The 20086-nt window shown below is 47.8% G+C and overlaps 1 protein-coding gene across 1 annotated transcript in view; it reads left to right on the top strand.

The window, feature by feature from the left end:
• Positions 1–20086, top strand: part of NELL2 (neural EGFL like 2) — a 168778-nt gene that overhangs the window by 82244 nt on the left and 66448 nt on the right. Inside the window, exon 12 of the mRNA XM_040979035.1 lies at positions 5683–5811. Within this exon, the coding sequence (XP_040834969.1) occupies positions 5683–5811 (129 nt within the window). The remainder of the gene's footprint in view (positions 1–5682; positions 5812–20086) is intronic.

The raw sequence follows: 20086 nt of genomic DNA, 5'->3' as shown, positions 1-20086 counted from the left end.
CTGGTGCCTCTGCTAGACCGCCCCGTGTGCTGCTCAGGCTGCTGGGGAGTTACCCTGCAGAGGGCAGGTGGCTGAGTTGTTGACAGCTAAGACTGCTTGCCAGCAAGTATCTGGTTTGGTTTGGTTTCTTAGTTTTTCCCTAGTGAGACTGACCCAGTGTCCTTTCCACTGGGCTTGTTGAGCAGGATTTTCATCTTTATAGAGGATGTCCTCATCCTTAGATCCTGCTCCCAGAGGCAGCTCAGCCTGGGGGTCCTGGGCAGCCAGCTGTGAGTGGCAGCAGTGGCCACGTGTGCCTTAGGGGCCCAGCTAAGTCACTGGATCAAGTCCAGGCCCTGGTGATGCCCCTCTCTGTGATACCTGGGAAAGTGGCCAGAACTCCATGGCTTCCCATTGCCACTCTTCCATTCTCTCTCAGTGCCGGCACTGCCCTCCCTCTTTGCTCTTGGGACTCTAGCCCATGGCCTGACCCCAAGGACAGGAATCAGCTCTGCAGTGGTGGCTCGGGGCTTTACATGGGGCTCTTGAACTAGCACAGCGTCATTTCCATCGTACACCATAATGGTCTTGGGGAGGATAAACAGGACCTGCCGTTGGCACGAGGAAAGCCAAGAGGCTCAGATCATCTTCCGGTGTCAGGAGACTGGTGGCACAGAGGTTAGCACTGGCTGGTCAAGATGAGATTGGATGAAAAAGGAGATGGAATCTTTTCAGGTGTAAACATATACCTTTACCACACCCATTTTTTCCCATAAGATCCCTAATTCATATAGAAAAAGTTTATAAGTAGAAAAAGCTACCTACAAAAATTTTATAAAACAAAAATTATTAACTGTTTAAAAATGAATGTTTTTACATTGAACAGTTAAAAAATATGATGGCAAAATATACCATGGCCTGCACTCCTTTCCATCTGAGATTCTCCAAGTTCCCTGAAGTGGGATCTTGCTGTCATCTTTAAAAAACGGGGGAAAAAAAAGGAATCCTTTATCAATTCCTACTTGGCAGCCAGGATTGAGATCTGATTAGGTGACATGCAAGCAGAAATGGGACAGTTTGTCCCTTAGTGAAATGTTTACCTTCATTTTTTTTTTGGGGGGGGGGAATGCAGATTTACAGAGAGAAGGAGAGACAGAAAGATCTTCCATCCACTGTTTCACTCCCATAATGGCCACAATGGCCAGAGCTGAGCTAAGTAAAGCTGGGAGATAGGAGTTACTTTTACGTCTCCCACGAGGGTCCAGGGTCCCAAGGTTTTCGACCATGCTCTGCTTGTTTCCCAGACCACAAGCAGGGAGCTGGATAGGCAATGGAGGTGCCAAATAAACAAACAAGTTCTCCCAGCCTCCTCTGATTGTGAGCTTGAAAGGAAAAAACTTTTGGCTTAAATGTTAAATCAGTTCCTACACATGTGCAGTGACCAATCCACGTGTACATTGGCCTCCAGTTTCCAGGCTCAGTGTTGGAGCTGCTGTGTTGCTGCCTGAAAGAGGACAATGTGTGGGCAGAACATAGACAGGGCGTGCCAACCTTGCCCTCAGAGGCTGGACTCCTGGTCAGAAACTGTGCTGTGCACCAGATGAGGCTCCCAATTGCTGGTCTCTAAGTCACATCAAACCATGACTGCTTCTCGGGGACCTGGAACCAGCTTCTGCAGTGGTATGAACCTGCAGCCAAAAGGCTTGCTCTGCTTTCTCACAGGCCTTACCAGAAATCCATTGCTCTAGCACTTTCCTTTTGTGTTCACCTCTGTAGAGGGAGTACACTGTGGGAAATGCTGCAACACCTAAATAAGTTAATGTTCTTTCATATGCAAATAACAGAACTCAGGGCTCAGCTGGCTAGTCTGAAAATTGGAATCTGTGAGCCCCAACTGCTAGTGGGACAGTCTGCAGCCTGGTGGAGCTCTCGAAGCCCGCCTGTGCCAGGTGCTTCTCAGCCATCTGCTCAGTCTGTTCCCTGACATTCTTAAACCCCAGTTGGAATGGCACCAAGCTAAGTGAAGCATAGCTCTGGGTCCTCATGCACTGACTGAAGACCTTGGAGTTGACTGGGGCTCACTAACTTGACCGGGACCCTGTTCTCAGCCTGAGTAAATCACTGCGCAGGCCTGTGGCTGACCGCTGTGGCTTTCTCCTGGATTGGGCGGAGCCTGTCTTCCTGGTGGGCAGTAGGGGTGAGTGGGTCACCCAGACTGTAGCTAAGTTATTTTTTTCTCCAGAGGAACAGGTATGTGTATGCGAAAAATCCATTCAACATTAACCACAAGATATTTTATTCCTTTTCCCGATCATTGTGTTACTACTTTTACTGACCATCTTTTATACACATACTTCGCTACTTTCCAGTTATACTATAGATATTTACATTTTCTATGAAAGTCTACCCCTAGGCAAGCGTGGATCTCTATGTGAATTTGTAAGGTTTACCAATGGCACAAAAACTTGGTAACCTTGAGGTACGGAAGAGGAAACAAAGGTGTGGTTATATTAACTAATTAGTCTGTCTGTCAGTCTGTTCCAAATGGTAACTTTTATGACATGAGTTTTACCATACTTGGTGTAAACTTGATAGTAATATTCTTTTACTTATTAAAATGCTATAATGGTATACTTTTGCATATGCGATCTTACTCAAACCTCACATTTTCAAAGGTAAATATTAGTCTGATTTGACAGGTACATACAACTGAAGGCTTAGAATGTTCCCTTACAAAGCCAGTAGATTCGCACTGCCAGGGTTGGCTGAGGTCAGACACACACTGCATGTAAGCTCAGCTCTGCCAGCTTCCCAAGTGCAGCCAGAGGCCAGAATGTGGGCAGTACTGTGCTGTCAACTCCTCCTCTGGAGGGTGAGGAGCAGCGCTCATGAATGGAGCCTGGGTTCTCCACTCCTCGGCAGGCAGCCTCTTGCCCTTGTTGCCTTCTGCCTAGGCAGCAGATTGAACTGGCTTTGGCACTGCTGGTTGGCCTGCCTCTGCTGCCAGCATCCCATGTGGAGCTTCTGCCTGGCCCAGCCCCTATTGTTGGAGGCCATCTGAGACATGGACCTCTCTACCGTCTGTCTCCTTAACTCTGCCTTTGAAATAAATGAATTCATTTGAAACAACTCACTAGAAGCATTTAACTGATTTGTTGAAAGAACAAATTAAATGTCTAACATCAGCTAAAATAAATTAAAATTTGGGTGAACTGTTTAGTTTTCAAGTCAATGTTAGTAAAAATTAAAAAAAAAAAAAAGACCCAATAGAAAGTGAAGCTTTTGGGCTCGGCATGATAGCACAGTGGCTAAGGTTCTTGCATTGAATGCGCCCGGGATCCCATACGGGTGTCAGTTCTAGTCCCAGCGGCCCCCCTTCCCATCTGGCTCCCTGCCTGTGGCCTGGGAGTGCAGTCAGGACAGCCCAAGAGTTTGGGACCCTGCACCCTTGTGGAAGATCTGGCGGAGGCTCCTGGCTTTGGATTGGCGCAGCTCCGGCCGTTGCGGCCACTTGGGGAGTGAACCATTGGACAGAAGATCTTCCTTTCTGTCTCTCCTCTCTGTATATCTGCCTTTCCAATGAAAAATAAATAAATAAATCTAAAAGAAAAAGAAAGTAAAGCTTTTGGCTGAAGCAGTGAAGGGGGTCATGGCATGAGCTGAGAATCTGGGGGCTTCTCCAGGCATGCTGCCCCGCGTGCCAGGGAGCGAGATTTGGTGAGAAGGAAGCACTGGCAGTGGTGCAGTGTCATGGCCCTGGGCTGTTGGGGAGCAGAGGAAATGTCTGTGAAGGAAGATGAGAAGACTCTGAAGGGGAAAGTTCAAAGTCAAGGTTTACAAATGCAAAGCCAAGAAACGGAAAAATGCTTCTGAAATCTGACCCAAAGGGGAAAAGTACACAGATTACAGGGACTGGGGACTGTCTCTCCCTCTCCATGTGTTTTTAAGTAGTGGGCTGTTGTTTAAACGTAACTTTGTTTTCATTTGGAATAAATACCAAGTGGTGTTTCTACGCTTCTTGGCTTTGGATGGAAAATGCTGACAGTTAGGCAGTGGAGGTGGCAATAGTTCCCCCAATGTTAGCAAATGTGCTGTAAGTACAGTGAAGAGCTAAAGTCCCTAGGAAGTGTTTGTAACTTTCCCTGTTCTGAAGAATTGTACTTCCAAATGGATATCCTTTGCCATGGGAATTTAGATGGGAGGAGTCTAATTTATTTTTAAAAATATTATTCATTTTTATTAGAAAGGCAGATTTACAGAGAGGAGAAACAGAGAAAAAGATCTTCCATCCACTGGTTCACTCCCCAAGCCGCCAAAAAGGATGGAGCTTAGCTGATCTGAAGCTAGGAGCCAGGAGCTTCTTTTGGGTCTCCCACGTGGGCACAGGGTCCCAAGTCTTTGGACCATCTTCAACTGCCTTCCCAGGCCACAAACAGGGAGCTGGATGGGAGGTGGAGCAGGGGGATGTGAACTGGCACCTGTGTGGGATTCTGGTGCTTGCAAGAGGAAGATTTAACTGCTTGAGACATCACGCCAGGCCCAGAAATGAGGAGTCATATTGGACAAGTTACAAGTCTTCAAAACACTAACTCAGTTTTTCTGGCTTCTTGCACCTATTTTTTTTTGTATGTATTACTAATTTTATTTTTCCATCCTCTTAGTACCATCGTTGCATTTTTTGCACTGTTATGTAAGGCTGTTTAAGGTCTGTCTGATAATACTTACCTACATTTCATGTGTGCCTTTAACAATGAGTGTGCTCAACTAGGTGACAGTTAAACCAGTCGTTACAGACTGCTAGCCAGTTGGAGTGGACACCAACAATGGACCCGTTGAGAAGCTTTGTCCTGCGTGCATGTGTGGACGAGTCCTGCATCCACCCTCAGACAGATACAGAACAGCAGTCCCATAGGTAGTAGAAAACCAGGTGGGCTTGTCAAGTGAGTGATGTATCCTCGTGTGGTTTCTGTGAGATGTGATCTCCGTATTGGAGCTGTCCATCTGAGCGTCTTCATGATCTCCGAGCAGGAGAGAGACCCTAAGTTACACAAGATTGGTGTCCCGCTTTGTCAGATGTACCTTTTTGTCTCCTCTCAGGAGGACCCTGGGAGCTTCGAAATCTCTGTAATTCGTAGCAATTGCCATTTTCTTTTGAGTGAACACCGTATCTTAAGTATTTCCCAGGAAAATTAGATTAAAGTGATGTGATTTTCACTTTTAGGGATGCTGAGCTGCCCATTTCCTTTCCTATGTGGGTGTGTGGCTGGCCTGGTGTGGTCCTCATCTCTCTGGCTGTGTCTCCCTTTAACTCTCCCCACTTACCTGCTGTGTTGTAAATCTGCTTTTGTTCAGATACATGGGGGAGGGCAGCATAATTAGCACATTCAGGGCGAGGTAGCGTTTTCACAGCCAGGAGACAAAGCTGACATGGGATTAGTGCAAGTGGAAGTAACTGAGGGGCCTCTTGGTGCCCCCAACATGTGAGCCTTCTATAAATCCTGAAACCAGTGAGTTTGCAGACTTATTTTAGAGTAGCATCAAGATTCAATGAACCACTTTAATCTTTTTTTATTAATATAAAGAGGACAGTGTTTCTGCACGTTCCATAGATATAACTTCAGGAAACAGCACCGCCTGCTCACTAAGTCAGCAGGGCTTGTCTGGTTCCTAACGCCTCTCGGCGCATGTCTGCATCTCTTGCAGGTTATGACTTCTGTTCTGAGCGACACAACTGCATGGAGAACTCTGTCTGCAGGAATCTGAATGACCGGGCCGTGTGCAGCTGCCGAGATGGCTTCCGGGCGCTGCGTGAGGACAACGCCTACTGTGAAGGTAGCCCCTGTCGAATGTGTAGTGCAGCTGGAGAAGCCACCAGGCTTCCTTCATGCACAATGGTGTAATTTCCCAGGTTGTCAAGTTGATAGGCCCATTAAAAGCAGTGAATTTAATTTGAAGCATATTAATCACCTAAAAATAATTATCTTTCAAATTACAGTTTTCCAGCTATCTGCTGTATGTCAGACTATTAGGTTAATATGGCTGGTGTCTTGAATTAGAACAATACTTCCACTGTGAAATTGCCTACTTTTTTCATAATTAGATATTCAGATAGCTCACGCAATGACATGATTACTGTGGCTTGCAGTTGGAACTGTAGTGAGGTTTTCCGGACAGTGTTGTGTAACAAAGGCAGTCAGTTAACAGGAAGATAAAGCGCCCGCTGCTGTTTTTGTTTGCCCCTCCGAGTGGTGTCAGTGGTTGCCGCTGTGCTCTGTGGCATTTAGCAAACAGCTCCAGAAGAGTGAGTCATGACAGGGTATCCGAGGGAGCTCATGTCTCATGCCAGTGGTCAGGATGTGTGTGTGTGCCCAGGGCTTTCACCTGTGTTCTAGCTCTGACTGTTCCTGGGGTCCCGAGCATGTGGGCTCCTTGGGAATTGTTGGCCATAGCATGGCTTTCAGGCCTTCCGGTTGACTGTGTAACTGGCTACTGAGTCCTGCAGATGAGGGGCCTGGCTTGGTGACATCTGGCGTTGAGAGAGAGGGTTCCACCCATGGCCGCCCCAGATGCCCGAAGTGTGTGCCATCTGTCCTTGCACACAGGGTGGCTCTGTTCAGCGCAGGGCAATCTGGTGCCCTTGGTGAACCAACTTGGGTCATCGCCCTGAGCTCTGTGGATACTGAATAGATACTTTCTGCCTTAGATGTTGGCATCCAGATTTTAGGTTGGCCTTTGCACCCACTTAGTCCTTTAAGTGCTCTTGATTCAACCCTCAGGAGGCCATGCTGTCTGCTAAAGGAAGGACACATCTTTTTCTTCCTCATTCATAATACACATTCACGTTAGAGTCTTTGTTTTAAAATAGCTTATTAAGAAGTGGAACTTTATCTACTGCAGAGAATAACTTTCTGAGCAGAATATAATTTTCAGTGCATTATAGGAGACTGTAGTGTGTAGTAAGCACACTAATGTTAATTGTCTAATATGAAGCCACATGGTGTACATTCCAATGATACCCCTTAATCTATGAGTGTTTTATGCTGCGTTTCTTGTGAATAACAGTGACCGAATTCACTTGTATAATGAGTGGCTGTGTTTGAGGCCTTAGACACTAAAGGATAACCCAGGCTATGCTCAGCTTTGCATCCTAGGAGGAAAACAGCACACAGGAAGAAAATGATCCAGATCCAGTAGGGATTCATTTAGATACAGCGGTCAGTATTGGAGCTGGGCCAGGGGACGTAGTGGGGGACCTGAGAATCAATCACTAGGAAACAGCCTGGAATGATGTGGGCTCAGAACTTTAGCCAGAAGGCCTGGCAAGAAAGATTGTGGTGAGTCTTGGGGTTGGAAAGAAGGGCAAGCAATGTGATGGGGTGCACGATTCAAAGTGTGCTGTAGGATAACCAAGCAGGCTGTGGAGGCCAGTGTACAACCCATGCTTGTGTGCATCTGGGCTGGGTATATTCTAGAGGGACCAACATGCTTAGCTGACATGGAAAAGGCTAGCTCTGGCTGCTGTGTGTTCTATGAGGCCTGAGGTGGCTGTGGAGGAGATGGGGTGTCAGGAGAGTCCTTTGTATGGCCCCCAAGGAGTCCACGCAGTGATCCCAGAAGGTGGAGAGGTGCAGAGGAGGGGCATGTCCCTGCTGCCTTGTGAGAGGAGAGTCAGGAACGCTGGTGGTCGCTTTGTCCCGGAGAAAATCAGAGAGTGATCCAAGGAGAGCCAAGGTTTGGAATTGAGCATCATGTGGATGGTGTTGATACTGATTTATGTATGATTTCATTTTAGTTATCTATATGAAAGAGGCCTACAGACCAACAGTGAGGTGGAACTCCCATCCTCTGGTTCACTCCCTCAGTGCCCTTCTCAGCCTGTAGGAGCCAACAGTGCCATTCGAGTCACCCACATGGGTAGCAGCAACCTGGTGACTTGGGCTGTCAGCTGCTGCCCCCGGTCTGCACTAGCAGGTGATGAGTCAGCACCGGAGACAGTGAGCCAAGGGCCTTAAGCAATAAGGCTTGCTATTAAGCTAACTATTTGCTGTACCTGTTGCTAATTTTTTTTGAGACAGGAAGAAATTTAAAGAGGCCAAAATAATGTCTAAATTGTTTATCAGTGTAACTAGTTAATTAAAATATAATTTGGCAGTTTTCTTGAATGTATGATACTGAAAAACATTTTGCCACTTGATGCTATTTATTTACCAATTGAAAATATAATTTTAAAACTTAAGACGATAGTGGAAGGTCTGCTGTTTGTTACGGAGGCCCCAGAAGTCGCTTTCCCTGTCCTGTCTACGATGGCAGCAGAGCTGCAGGACTCTTATCACACCGGCTTTCCCTTTTGTTTTCCGTGCTGCGCTAGGGGTGTCAGCACTGCTCTGAAGCAGCACGTTTGAACATTCACACAGTGTTTTGTGTTCCTTGCAGCTCCTGACCTTGTGGCATTCCAGTCCGCTAGGAGACATATAAATAAGTGAGTGGTGATTTTGAAGTGAGTTGAGTTACATGGATTGAAGCTGTAGGTCCATTTTACTGCTGGAACTGATTGAGGCTGCTCATGCTGTAATGCGGTCTGCACGACTGCAGTTGTTATAGCTTTGATGTTGAAGTTCATGTGTTTGTCTGACATACTTGTTGAGCAGGGCTGAAGCAGGGGAGGTGTAATGAATGAGATATATGTGATTGTACTCTGACAGGCCAGAAAGATAATAAATAGTTATGTAAAAAGCATTTTATTACAAATACGGCACCTGCCCTCAAGGAGAAGCGTGTTAGCAATGGGCTCTGGTCTGGGTTAGGGAAAATTTTGCTTAAACATGGCAGTCTTATTTTCAAGTCTGAAGAGTCAGCAGAACCTGACAGGTCGTAGAGGCAAGGATTTGAAAAAAGAGTCAGCCAAGTGCTGGGATCCACTTGGGTAAGGGTCCAGTGACTAGGAGGAGCTAGTCACAGAGAAAGAGAGAAATAGAGAGAGAGACCTTCTATCTGTTTCCTTACTCCCCAAATGCCCACAACAGCTAGGGCTGAGTCAGGCTGCAGCCAGGAATCAGGAAATCCAGGAGTCTCTGCTGTGGTCTGCTGCCTCTCGGGTGCATTAGCAGGAATCTGGGTGAAAATAGGAGAGACCCAATCCCAGGCACTCTCATTTGGGATATGGGCATTTCGCATGGCTGCTTAAGCTGCTGTGCCACAATGCCTGCCTTCAGAAAAGTGCTTTTCCTGGAGCTGAAAGAGGCCAGAGGGCAGGGGGTTGTCAGAACAGGATAGTGGTGCCTAGAAGCTGACAGTGAGAGCAGGGTGTAGGAGGTCCCGGTGAGGACCAGAGCTGTAAGCTCAACGATGGGAGCTGACGGAAGGTCTCCAGGGAAGAGATGTCATGGTCACAGGTGTGCTTTATTTAGTCCCTGCAGCCTCAGGAGGACTAGGGCCAGGGACCCAGTGGACAAGAGCCAACAGTGGTTATCCCTAGAGATGGGCTTGGACATGAGGGCATATTCAGAGCATTTGTGAGGTGGAACCAGCTCATTGTAGTGGTTGCTGGGGATAGGTGGAGAAGAGAGATTGAGAGCTCGATTCCCAGGTTTCTGGCCTAAGCAGCAGGCAGATATTGGTGTAGAAATAACACTTAAAGAGGAAGATTGGGTCTGAGAGCTGTGGGGCAGCTCAGTTGATTCACAAATTGGTCAGTTTCAGATGTGGTGCTCAGAGAAGTTAGGGGGTTGAGGAGCTGGGACACTTATAGGAGAGGCGGTAAGTGGGGACAGCACAGTCTGAGTCAGGAGAGAGAAGTGATGGCAGTGCAGGCCTTTGGGAGGTTCCAGCAGAAAGGAAGGGGGTGCCACTCTCTGCAGTCTGACGAGGCTGCAGCAGATCTTAGAAGAGCTCCAAGCCTCTGGCTCTGGGCCTGCCAGGTCTAAGAGTAGTGCTAGCCTCTGTGCGGCCTGGTGAGGGGCTCTTGCTACATGCTACATACAGAGCCAGCCTGCTGGCTAGGGTCTGCCCTGCTCTTCCTAATTCATGGATGACTGCCTGCTATCATGGGGCTAGCTCCTCATGACCTCACCGGATCTGATTCATCCCCCGGAAGCCCACCTCCAAGCACCACTAACAGGACTTCCAGTACAGTTAACTGGCTTTATACCTTCGTTCTCTCCAAAAGAAACAGATGCCCAAGCCCTTGGGGAAATCAGTTCCTTGTGATGAGCCAGGTCCTGGCTCTTCCCCTCTTTGCCCAACTTTTCCCCCTTCTCTTCTGTTTCTCCCCACTTTCTCTCTCAGTGGCTCACCACTTCATAACTGTCTCATTCGATGATGGGCCCCAGCCATTGCTGCTCCCTGTGTGTTAACTAAGAAGTGTGGAGGTGATCTGGGGTGGCTCCTTTAAGAGCAGGATGAGCGATGGCTTTATGGAGCTGTTCCAAGAAGTATGAGGGAAGATGCCATGTGAGCTCTGTTCTGTGATAGCAAGCCCAGCACGCAGGTTCCTGCTGGAGCGAATGGGCAGCCTGCTAACGGCACTGGGTAAATAACCCAGAGAACTGAGCCCTGTGGGATTAATTAGGGGATTCTAGCAGACACTGTAGCTCTCCAAACTGCAGCTAATGATGCACTTACTGTGTTGTGTTATGCACAGCTTCTTAAATAAAACACGAAAACACGTCCAAGGATCCTGCAGTTGTCAGGATCTTGGGAGAAACAGAAGCAGTGAGACACAGGGACCTGAGAAGTTTCTGGTGAGACGTTGGGTCCCAGGGCTGTGGCTGCCATGGAGTCCAGGATCTGCCCTCTGCAAGTTGGAGAGAAGGGTCTGGAGGAGACCACATCCTGAAGTGGAGCAGGCTCTCTGCACAGCCTTTGGGCTCCATTTAAGTCTTCAGTTGATGGGGAGGGACACAGTTTACTTGGTCTACAGATGGGATAACTGAGTGTCTGGTCCCTGTGGGGCCTGTCAAGCCCAAACACCTAAGTAATCAGCAAGGAGGGTTGGCAGGGGATAGTGAGAGAGAAACAAAAGCATGTTGGCATGGCAAATAAAAAACGTGATGTTTCTAAACAGTGGACTGTCTCCTGTTGGCAGCGAGACGGGTGGAACTGGAAGACATCCTGTTGAGATAAGGCAGAAAGGTGGGGTTAGCTAACTGAGCCATCACACTAGGCCCAGGGCAAACACTGAGCGTCTACACCCGTTTTGCGGATGCAGAAGGAACTTGTTCTTGGTATTTGGGGAGGCCGTGGAGGCCATCCCCTTGTCCTGCTGGGGCTCTGGACTGTGACGTGAGTGGACCTTTCCTCAGTCCTGCTTGGGGAAGTCAGCCAGTGCTGTGGCTTCTTACCCTTGCAGCTCCAGCCCTGGGCCCAGGGGATGTGAGTGAACCCTGCCCCAGTCCTCCGGGGGGTGCTACAGAGGCACAGGAGAGTTTGCTGAGAAGATAGGAGCCGGAGAGGTAGGATTCAGGTAGGTTCTTTCCTTGGTTCACCAGGCAGATTGCAGTGGCACTGGGAAGTTTAGGATGAATTGTGACAGTCCTGGCGTTGCAGGGGGTCTCCTAGGGTGGGAGCTAAATTGTTTTGTTTAATTTTGTATTTGATGATGTTTACATAGTTGATTAGAGTGGGAAGTGTTGAGGATTAGGGGGAAGTGGGTAAGTTCATCATTTTCAAATTTTCCTTTTTCTTCTTCCTATATCTGGGGGAAAGGAGGAGATAAGAGGGAGAAGCCACACCCAGCCTCCAAACCTCCCTAGTAGTCAGGGATGAGGAACAGTCACCTGATGGCATCCCAGAGTCCCCAAAGTGGAGCACGTTCTTGAGGATTCTGCTGAAGAGCTTTCGATAGTTCTGAAATGCTGTCGATCTCACAGATCCAAGGATGAAGAAATCCTTCCAAGGTCTATTGGCTGACACAGTCCACTTAGTTTCCATTTGCCCAGATATTTTCTGTCAACACTTGACTGGGGTAATTGACCAATTTGTTCTGCCCTCCTTCCTTTGTTATGGTACCAGATGTTCTCTGTAGGCCCCAGTGGACTGTCATATCGCCCATGTGCCTCTGGGTATGCTGTATGCTGTCCATTGCTCCATCTGTGCCACTGAGGAGGCTCAGTTCTGACACAGCCCCATGGTCAGGCCACAAATCCTGCAAATCTCCCCATGGTTGGAGTTCTGGCTCCACTGGTTCAGTTGGGGAGATCACAAAGAAAATTTGTCTGGAGTGATCGCAGATGTGACTTGTATGTGCTCGCCAGTAAAAGGTCAAGCTCAGTCAGTCATCTACATCAACCTATACACACACTGATGGTTGAAATTGCTGGGTCAGTTCTGTCTTCAGTCCTGTCTCTTACATAAATCAATGGACGTTGCAGCCCAGCCTGACCCTGCCCACCACATACTTGCCTCTCAGGTGCATCAACAGGAACTATAGCCTAGGCAGAGTGACCTCCAATAAACTCAGGCCTTTCCTGGCCCTGGTTCCTGTATTTGCCAATAGGTGCAGCAGAATTATTCAGCCCGTCCCACATCTCATTCAATTCTTATACACATCAGTGGGCATTGAAGTCTAGCTCAATCCAGTCAACCCTACTATGCAGCCCACACTCATGCCTGCAAGTGTCAGCGCCTGCCTAGCCAGGCCTGCCCTGAGACCTGGTTCTCATACTCGCCAATGACAGTTGGAGCCCATCAGAGAGGTACTCACAGTTTCCCTGTTGGACCCACTGTGGGAGCTGAATTATCTATGGGCCACTTCTGGCATTAGCCCTTGGAGCTAGGGTGGGTCACCCTGGTTCATGCAGAGTGTGTGAGTGTTGGTGTGTGGCTAATGCCCCGGAACCCACGCAGTTGCAGGTGCCGAGCATCTGACCTTTGCGATGCCCTGAATCTGACAGCAGTGACCGGAGATGTGCAGAGTGACTTTTTGGTGCCAGGTGTGGTGCTTTGCAGGAGCAGGCGAGGAGGAGCAGCACATGCAGCTTTCTTGCTTCTGAGCCTTCAGTGGTCATGCCCAGCTCTCGTGAGGGGATGACCAGAGTGCCTTCTCAGCCAGGCCTTCCTTGACCAGGCCTGGGTGGGGATGGCTTCACCAGGGTCCCGTCTTGTCCCCTCTTCTTCCAAACAGTGTGTGTTGTTTTCTCACTTCTTTGCTAAAACCTTCCATCAACCAGACTCTGGAAACATGGTCCATCCTTTGTTCTCAGCCTTCTTGGATTCCCAAATCAATCTTTTTTTTTAAATGGTTCTGGTTGGATATTTCATGTTATGTAGGTGCCTGTCTATAATCAACTTTCTAAATATATGTCAGAAGAAAGTTGAAGGTTTAAAATTCAAATGAACACAAATTGTGTATGTGGAGCAAATGCACATCTTTCTGTTTCTGACACATGGGCGTAGTTCTAATATGGAATAAACATTGCTTTCTTGTTGACTGCCTGTTGCAGCCTGTGCACATCAGGCAGCTTCCCGTCTTTTTAATGGAGACAGTTGGTCTCTTGAGCTGAACAGGACTGACTATATTAAAATGCATTCCTGATATATCAGTCTTGGGTAAAAGCTTGTCACTAAATGTGTGTTTTTCACCTATGCTTATTACTGCCATTATATTGATCAGTTCAGGCACTATGATTTCATTTTGGGGAACAAGATATCATGCCACTATTGGATTCAGAATTTGATCTGACAGATGCTTGGGTGTTGTCTGAAATGCCAGTTCTGTGATGGATAGTAGCTTCAGTTACTATGTTGCCATGAACCATCTCCAGAACTAAGCTACTTTATGTCAACTTCTTTTGCTTATATGGGCAATATTGGATATTTGATCTATTCTTGCTTTGTAAATATTCACAAGTCTTTACATGTAACCATGGGGATTCATGTTATTTTTTAAAATGAATACCAGGTTAAAATGCCTTATAATTACCCATGTGTGTAGTTGTTTATTAATATTAGAGTGTCTAGGAACTAAGCAATTCATTTTGAACAAACAGGCTTCAGGCATCTTTTATGAAGCACTGGAAATTTTTCATTAAAGAAATAAAAATTATCTTACAAAAATAACCACCCCCCGAAGGAATACATCTGAAGTGATACATAAGGTGCCAAATGGGTAACAATTTTTTAAAAAGTCATTGATAGAAAAAGTGCAGTATTAAGTTCAAGGTCATGTCTACAAAGATTAAATTATAAGTTTCAATTGTATCTTCTTCCAAGAAATCCAAGTCATGTGTCCTAGTTATACTTGTTTAAAAGTGCAGAAATCAATTAACAGTGGCTTGCTTGAAATGGGACACAACTGTTAGCATTTCTTTTACAGTTCTCTTCCTATTTTATCTACTTATGAGCTTTCAAAACGAGGAGCCAGCTCCAGTATTAATAAGATTAGCAAGTACATCAAGGGCGTCTGTAAAAAGCTTGGAGATAAGAGATGGAAGCCTGTGTATCATTTATGGCAAGAAACAGGTCAGGACTGCTCAGATCAAATAGACCTGCCTTGGATTCAGTGGTCCCCGGGTGATAGTGGTGCCTGTTGTGGAGGCGTGCTCACAGCAACAGACGTTGGGCTAATAGCATCCCAAGTACAAGCACAGATAATATTTTAGGAGACAGCCATGGCTGTGGGTTGTGGGACACAGGTCCCAGTTGAGTGAGTGGGGCAGCAGCACCGAGATGGAGCTGTGTGGTGGAGAAGGACCTGCCTTGACTGGGGACTTTCTCGGTTAGGAAATGGATGCTGTCTAATAACATGAAGTGTTGGTGAGAAAGGCTGTGTTGGCTCTGAGTTGTCTCCTGCTCTTGGGACCTGATAAAGGTAGGTCTCTGGGATTCTGCGAATATATACCAGAATATCCATTTTTACTTTAAATTTAGCTTTGGCTCCATTGTAAATGCCTTCCAACTGATTTTTCTTTAATATGAAGAACTTGCACCCTCAGTGGAGTTTTTGAATTATTCCAGCCCTTTCATAGGACTGTGACGGAGGCAACATGGGCTGATACAGAGCATTTACGTTGGTGAGTGTGGAGTCTTCATGAGGTAGTGCTTCACAGTCACTATTACTCACTGGTGGAATTGTCAGATATAGCAGTTTCATCAGATTTGTGTACAAACAACAGTTGATGGTTGCTGAGGTGCCACGTCTTCCATGAAACACTGATGAGATGTGTAGGTTTGTCTGATGGCTCTGGAATGGTTGACGATTTGGCTATCAATATGACTCAGATTCTTGTTTTCTGGAAAAATGCATAAATAGTTGTTAAATTAGTGTTTAATTTTAAAAATACTTGTCTGTCTTCTTGGAAAGAATGCTAATCAACATTATGAGTTTTCAGCTGCAGTATAGAAGGCGGCCATTCAAACGAGCCTGCCTGGACTTCAGTTTGCAGCAAGCTGGATCCAGCCAGGACAGCTACTCACCAGCTAACAAGAGGCAGAGATGAAAGCGCCAGGCAGGGCAGGAGAGAGGCTTCCCCAGGAATGGAGCTTGCTGTTCAGTTCCAGTTGAGATGGGTGGAGAAGGGCAAGCAGACAGCGGGAGACATGACCTGGCAGTGTTGATGGGCTGCACTGCAGAGGCAGAAGAGTGGGCAGTCCTGAGGGATTGTGCCTTGACTTTGCCACCTGCTGACTGGCAGGAGATATTTGGAGGAACTCTCAGTCCTGCAGAAGTTGTCCCTAGGCCAGGCAGTTGCTGTGCACATGTCAGGTGTCTGACAGAGCTAGCAGCTGTATTTGTGCCACGCTGACCCAGCCTGTGCCCAGCTTCGCAGCTTCTTGTGCCCCTGTCAGTGTCCTCACATTTCCATGGTGATGCTGACATGCCTCAGGGCCCCTGACCTCGGTGAGTCAGAGGACGGCTGCTTTTACCAGCAAAACAGAAACAGCCCCTTCCTGCTCCTCCACGTCCTGTTGCATGAGCCCTGGGCCTCAGCCCTCCCTCTCAGTCTCCTCTTTGGCTTCCAGGGAGCGAGAGCCTACTCCAGGAGTGACGGCTCCAAGTGCTGGGTCTGAGTCTTAAGAGGGAGCCTGCTCCAGCTGTTACCCACGCAAACTCACTCTCAGGTGCTGTTTGCTTCTTCTCGTCAGCATTTGTGTTTATCTTAAATGCTTATTTTGTTTAAGAGAGAGATTGCCCATCTCCTGCTTCTCTCCAGATGCCCACAGAATCTAGGACCAGGCTAAGCAGATGCCGGGCACTGGGGACTCAGTCCTAGTCTGCTCCATGAATGGCAGGCATCCGATAGCCACTTGAGCCATCACCTGCTGTTTTTCAGGGAGCACCTTATTACCAAGAAACTGGAGTTGGAATCCAGTTACTCTGATAGGTGATGTGCGGCATCCCAAATGCCTGCCCCCACAGCAGCACTGGAGCCAGCTTGGTTTCGCTTTAATCCTACACCCCTTACTGTTCCCTGTTCTGGCCTCCCTGCCTGTATTGTCGTTCACTGTTCTCACTGCCTGCGTGGCTATACCAGGCCCTCTGGTCCCTCCAGCCTAGATGTTTCTTCTGATATCTACTCAGACTGCTTCCCACTTGTATATTGGAAAGTCAGGCATTCCCAGTTTGTGTCTGGCCTGCCTTCTATGTAGCAATTAATTCTATTGATCCCTCCTGCTTTAAAGGTTTGCTTGCCTTATCTTGATGATAGTACACTGTATTGATCAAGGTTTTGAGTTGCAAACAGAGGAATCCACTGTGACAGTTTACGCAGAACAGGAGGGTGGTGAAGGATGTAGGCAGCACACAATGTAGGAAGAGTGGAGAACAGGTTTGGATAATAATCCAGCGACACCTTCAGCTCAGCACTGCAGATCACACCACAGGCTTATTACCAGTCAGGCTAAGGAGGGTGCTGAGCGGCTAAGCCCCGGGTGCCCTCGGTGCTGAGAGCTGTCTCTGTGTCTGCTGGATCGTCAAGCCCTGCTCAGCCATGATGTTCCCTTGTGAGTTGAGTTTTCATATCAGTGCCCTGATTGGTACAACTGGGTCATAGGTCTACATGTTGACATCTCAGGACACTGAAAGCTGCAAATATGACCTTGACCTTGGGACTGCCCCATGTGGAAGATGTGCCCATGAGCTGTGACTAAGCATTGCCGACACCCCAATATCCAGCAACCTTCTGGGGTTTCCCAATACTGCTCAGCATTCTCTCCCAGGCGCTTTACTTAACTGGCCATTAACCATTCAAATCCCTGGGAACCCACACTGTTGTGTGGCACCATGTCTGGGATATGTTCCTGCCAGGTCTTGATCCCTGCCGTGTGAGCTCTGGGGCTCACTGTATGTGGAGGGAGAGACATGCACGTGTGTGTACACGGATGCCCTCAGCAGTGAATGTGGGCACAGCCTGTGTGAGGAAGGCTGTCCATGGTCATGACTGCCGAGTTCATCTCTGGGAGCAGGAGTGGGTGAGTTGGTCAGTGGGAATTGGGTGTACTTTGCCATATGACCTGTTCTGTCTCAGCTTTCACTGCAGGAGCACACAGCATGCACAGAAGGGGTTTCACAACTCGGGAGGATTCCTGGTGGTTGTGTGGGCAGGAGGGACTCTGTGACAGGGCAGGATGCCTGTGCAGAGGAGCCCTGCTTGGCTCTCGCAGCCCTGCCGGGGCTTTGTGACCCCTCTGTCTCTGGAGCTGCCTGGGGCTCACCCATGGAAACGTGCTGTCTTCTGCCCATCTCCCCGTAGCAGGACTTCCCCCCAGGCCTGCCTGCACATGTCAGTGAGCCTGCTTTGGTTTTTGAGGTGGCACTGTCCTCGTGTAGCCCCTGTTGCATTCCTTCACTTACTTGTTTACCAGGCCCAGGGTTCTCTGAGCTCCCTGCCCTGGCTGTGCAGTGTTCTGCACGTACAGGCTTTCAGGGTCACACAGGTCAGCCCCACACTTCACTGCCTCACTTCCCTCATCTCTCCCAGCAAGGTGTTTTAGGATCCATGCTCAACCCTGTCTCACATTTTCCTGTAGCTTCTCTATCTGTATTTTCCTTTTGAAATGCGGGAGCCCCTGGTGTGGTGCAATAGCTCCGTTAGCTAATCCTCCCTCTTCGAGCACTGGGATCCCATATGGGCATCGGTTTTTGTCCTGGTTGCTCCACTTCCCATAAGGCTCCCTGCTTGTGGCCTGTGAAAGCAGTAGAGGATAGCCCAAAGCCTTGGGACCCTGCTTTCATGTGGGAAACCCAAAAGAGGCTGCTGGCTCCTGGCTTCAGGTTAGTTTAGCTCTTAAGAAGTGAATCAGCTGGTGGAAAATATTTCTCTGTGTCTCTCCTTCTCTCTACAAATCTGCCTTTCCAATAAAAATAAATAATTCTTTAAACTTGGGAGCCTCAAAGTTAAAAGTTTCTATTCAAAGTAGCAAAAATCTGGGCCTGACATGGTAGCCAAGTAGCTAAAATCCTTAGCTTGCACATGCTGGGATTGCATATGGGCGCCGGTTCTAATCCCAGTGACCCTACTTCCCATCCAGCTTCCTGCCTGTGGCCTGGAAGGGCAGTTGAGGACAGCCTTGGAACCCTGCACCCATGTGGGAGACCTGGAGGAAGCTCCTGGCTCCTGGTTTCAGATTGGCTCAGCTGCAGCCATTGTGGTCACTTGGGAAGTGAATCAGTGGACGGAAGAGCTTTGTCTCTGCCTCTCCTTCTCTGTATATCTGACTTTCCAATAAAAAATAAATAAGTCTTCTTTTTAAAAAAAAGTAGCAAAAAGCTGATAGAATGCCAGAGCTTTCACTTTTCTTGAAGAAAATAGTATCTAATTTACAATGAATCAGGTTTTTAAAATCAATGGAACAAATATGTGAACATTATTTTGAAATATCAAAAACTTAGTATTTTTTAAGTTCCATATTTCAATCACATTCAAATGGGGATAGTTTTTAGTACATAAAACTTATGGCGTAGCAGGTTGAACCACCACTTGCAAAACTCGCGTCCCAGTTGAAGTGCTGACTCCGAGTCTGGCTGCTCTGTCTCTGACCCACTCCTCGCCAGCGTCCCAGTTGAAGTGCTGACTCCGAGTCTGGCTGCTCTGTTTCTGACCCACTCCTTGCCAACGTTCCTGGGAAGTTGGTGCAGATCGTTTGAGCCCTCGGCCTGCCACCCGCACAAAAGCACAGGAGTCCTGGTCCCGCCCCGGGCCTGGCCCAGACCGGACTTGGCAGGCATTTGGAGGGTGAGCCTGTGATGAAAGATCTCTCCCTGTCTCAAATACATAAATAAGCAGATTTTTTAAAATGACAAAACCAATAATACCCTGACTTTGAATCAGCGGATGATTGTTCTTGATTCCTTCCAATGTGAACTTATTTGTAGATGGAATCTGAATTTGGCTTTTTACTGATTTATTTTTTACTAAGTGGCTTGCTTGTACTTCCAAAGTTTTGTTTTTAAAGGTACTCTTATCTTGCCAAATGTTACCTTCAGATCTCTTTCCAGAAAGGCTTTTCTCAGCACTCAATCTTTTTGCTTGCATGGGAGTTGAGCATGGGTTCCTGTGCCAGCCTTGCCTTGCCAGCATCTGACAGCCCCAGGGCAGGCTTGAGGGCTTGGTGCGTGTGGCAGTTCCCATGCTTTCTGGTGTATGGAGCCCTCACAGCCCAGCTGTGCAACCCCACTGTTTGATTGGCTGGACAGGAAAGCATTAGTGTTTATTAGCATGGTGATACAATCTGGTTAAGGGTGAAATGAAGATAAATGTTGTAGCTGCAGAAATCCCATGTGCCTTGCTGAGAATAACGTGGGTGCTAGCCTGGCTTGAGGTGTGGTGGAGGAGCTTTGAGGAGGAATGACGCCACAGGGCTGTGCCTCCTGCAGGAGCAGTACTAAGAGCATCCTTGGGTTCCTGACCTGGAGTGTGCTGGGCTGACCTGCCCCACCTCACCCTGCGAAACTCTCCAGTTCGTGCAGGTGCAGCTCCCAAAGGCCCAGAGATGGGTCCCTGAGACTCCCCTCGTCTCTTGGCTTTGGTTGTGCTTCGGTTTCTTCAGCTGGGGATGACTGTGGTGGGAGAGAGGATTTCTGAGGTTCCTCTCTCATCTAGAATCTGGCCTCAGCTTCAGATAGGATAAAAAGGAATTTATAAATTTTTAAATCCTTGCTTTTAACATAGAC

Source organism: Ochotona curzoniae, unplaced genomic scaffold, assembly GCF_017591425.1.
Source record: "Ochotona curzoniae isolate NIBS_2020 unplaced genomic scaffold, NIBS_Ocur_1.0 contig_2927, whole genome shotgun sequence".
NCBI classification, from domain to species: domain Eukaryota; kingdom Metazoa; phylum Chordata; class Mammalia; order Lagomorpha; family Ochotonidae; genus Ochotona; species Ochotona curzoniae.
This window is presented reverse-complemented; position numbering and strand designations above follow the sequence as displayed.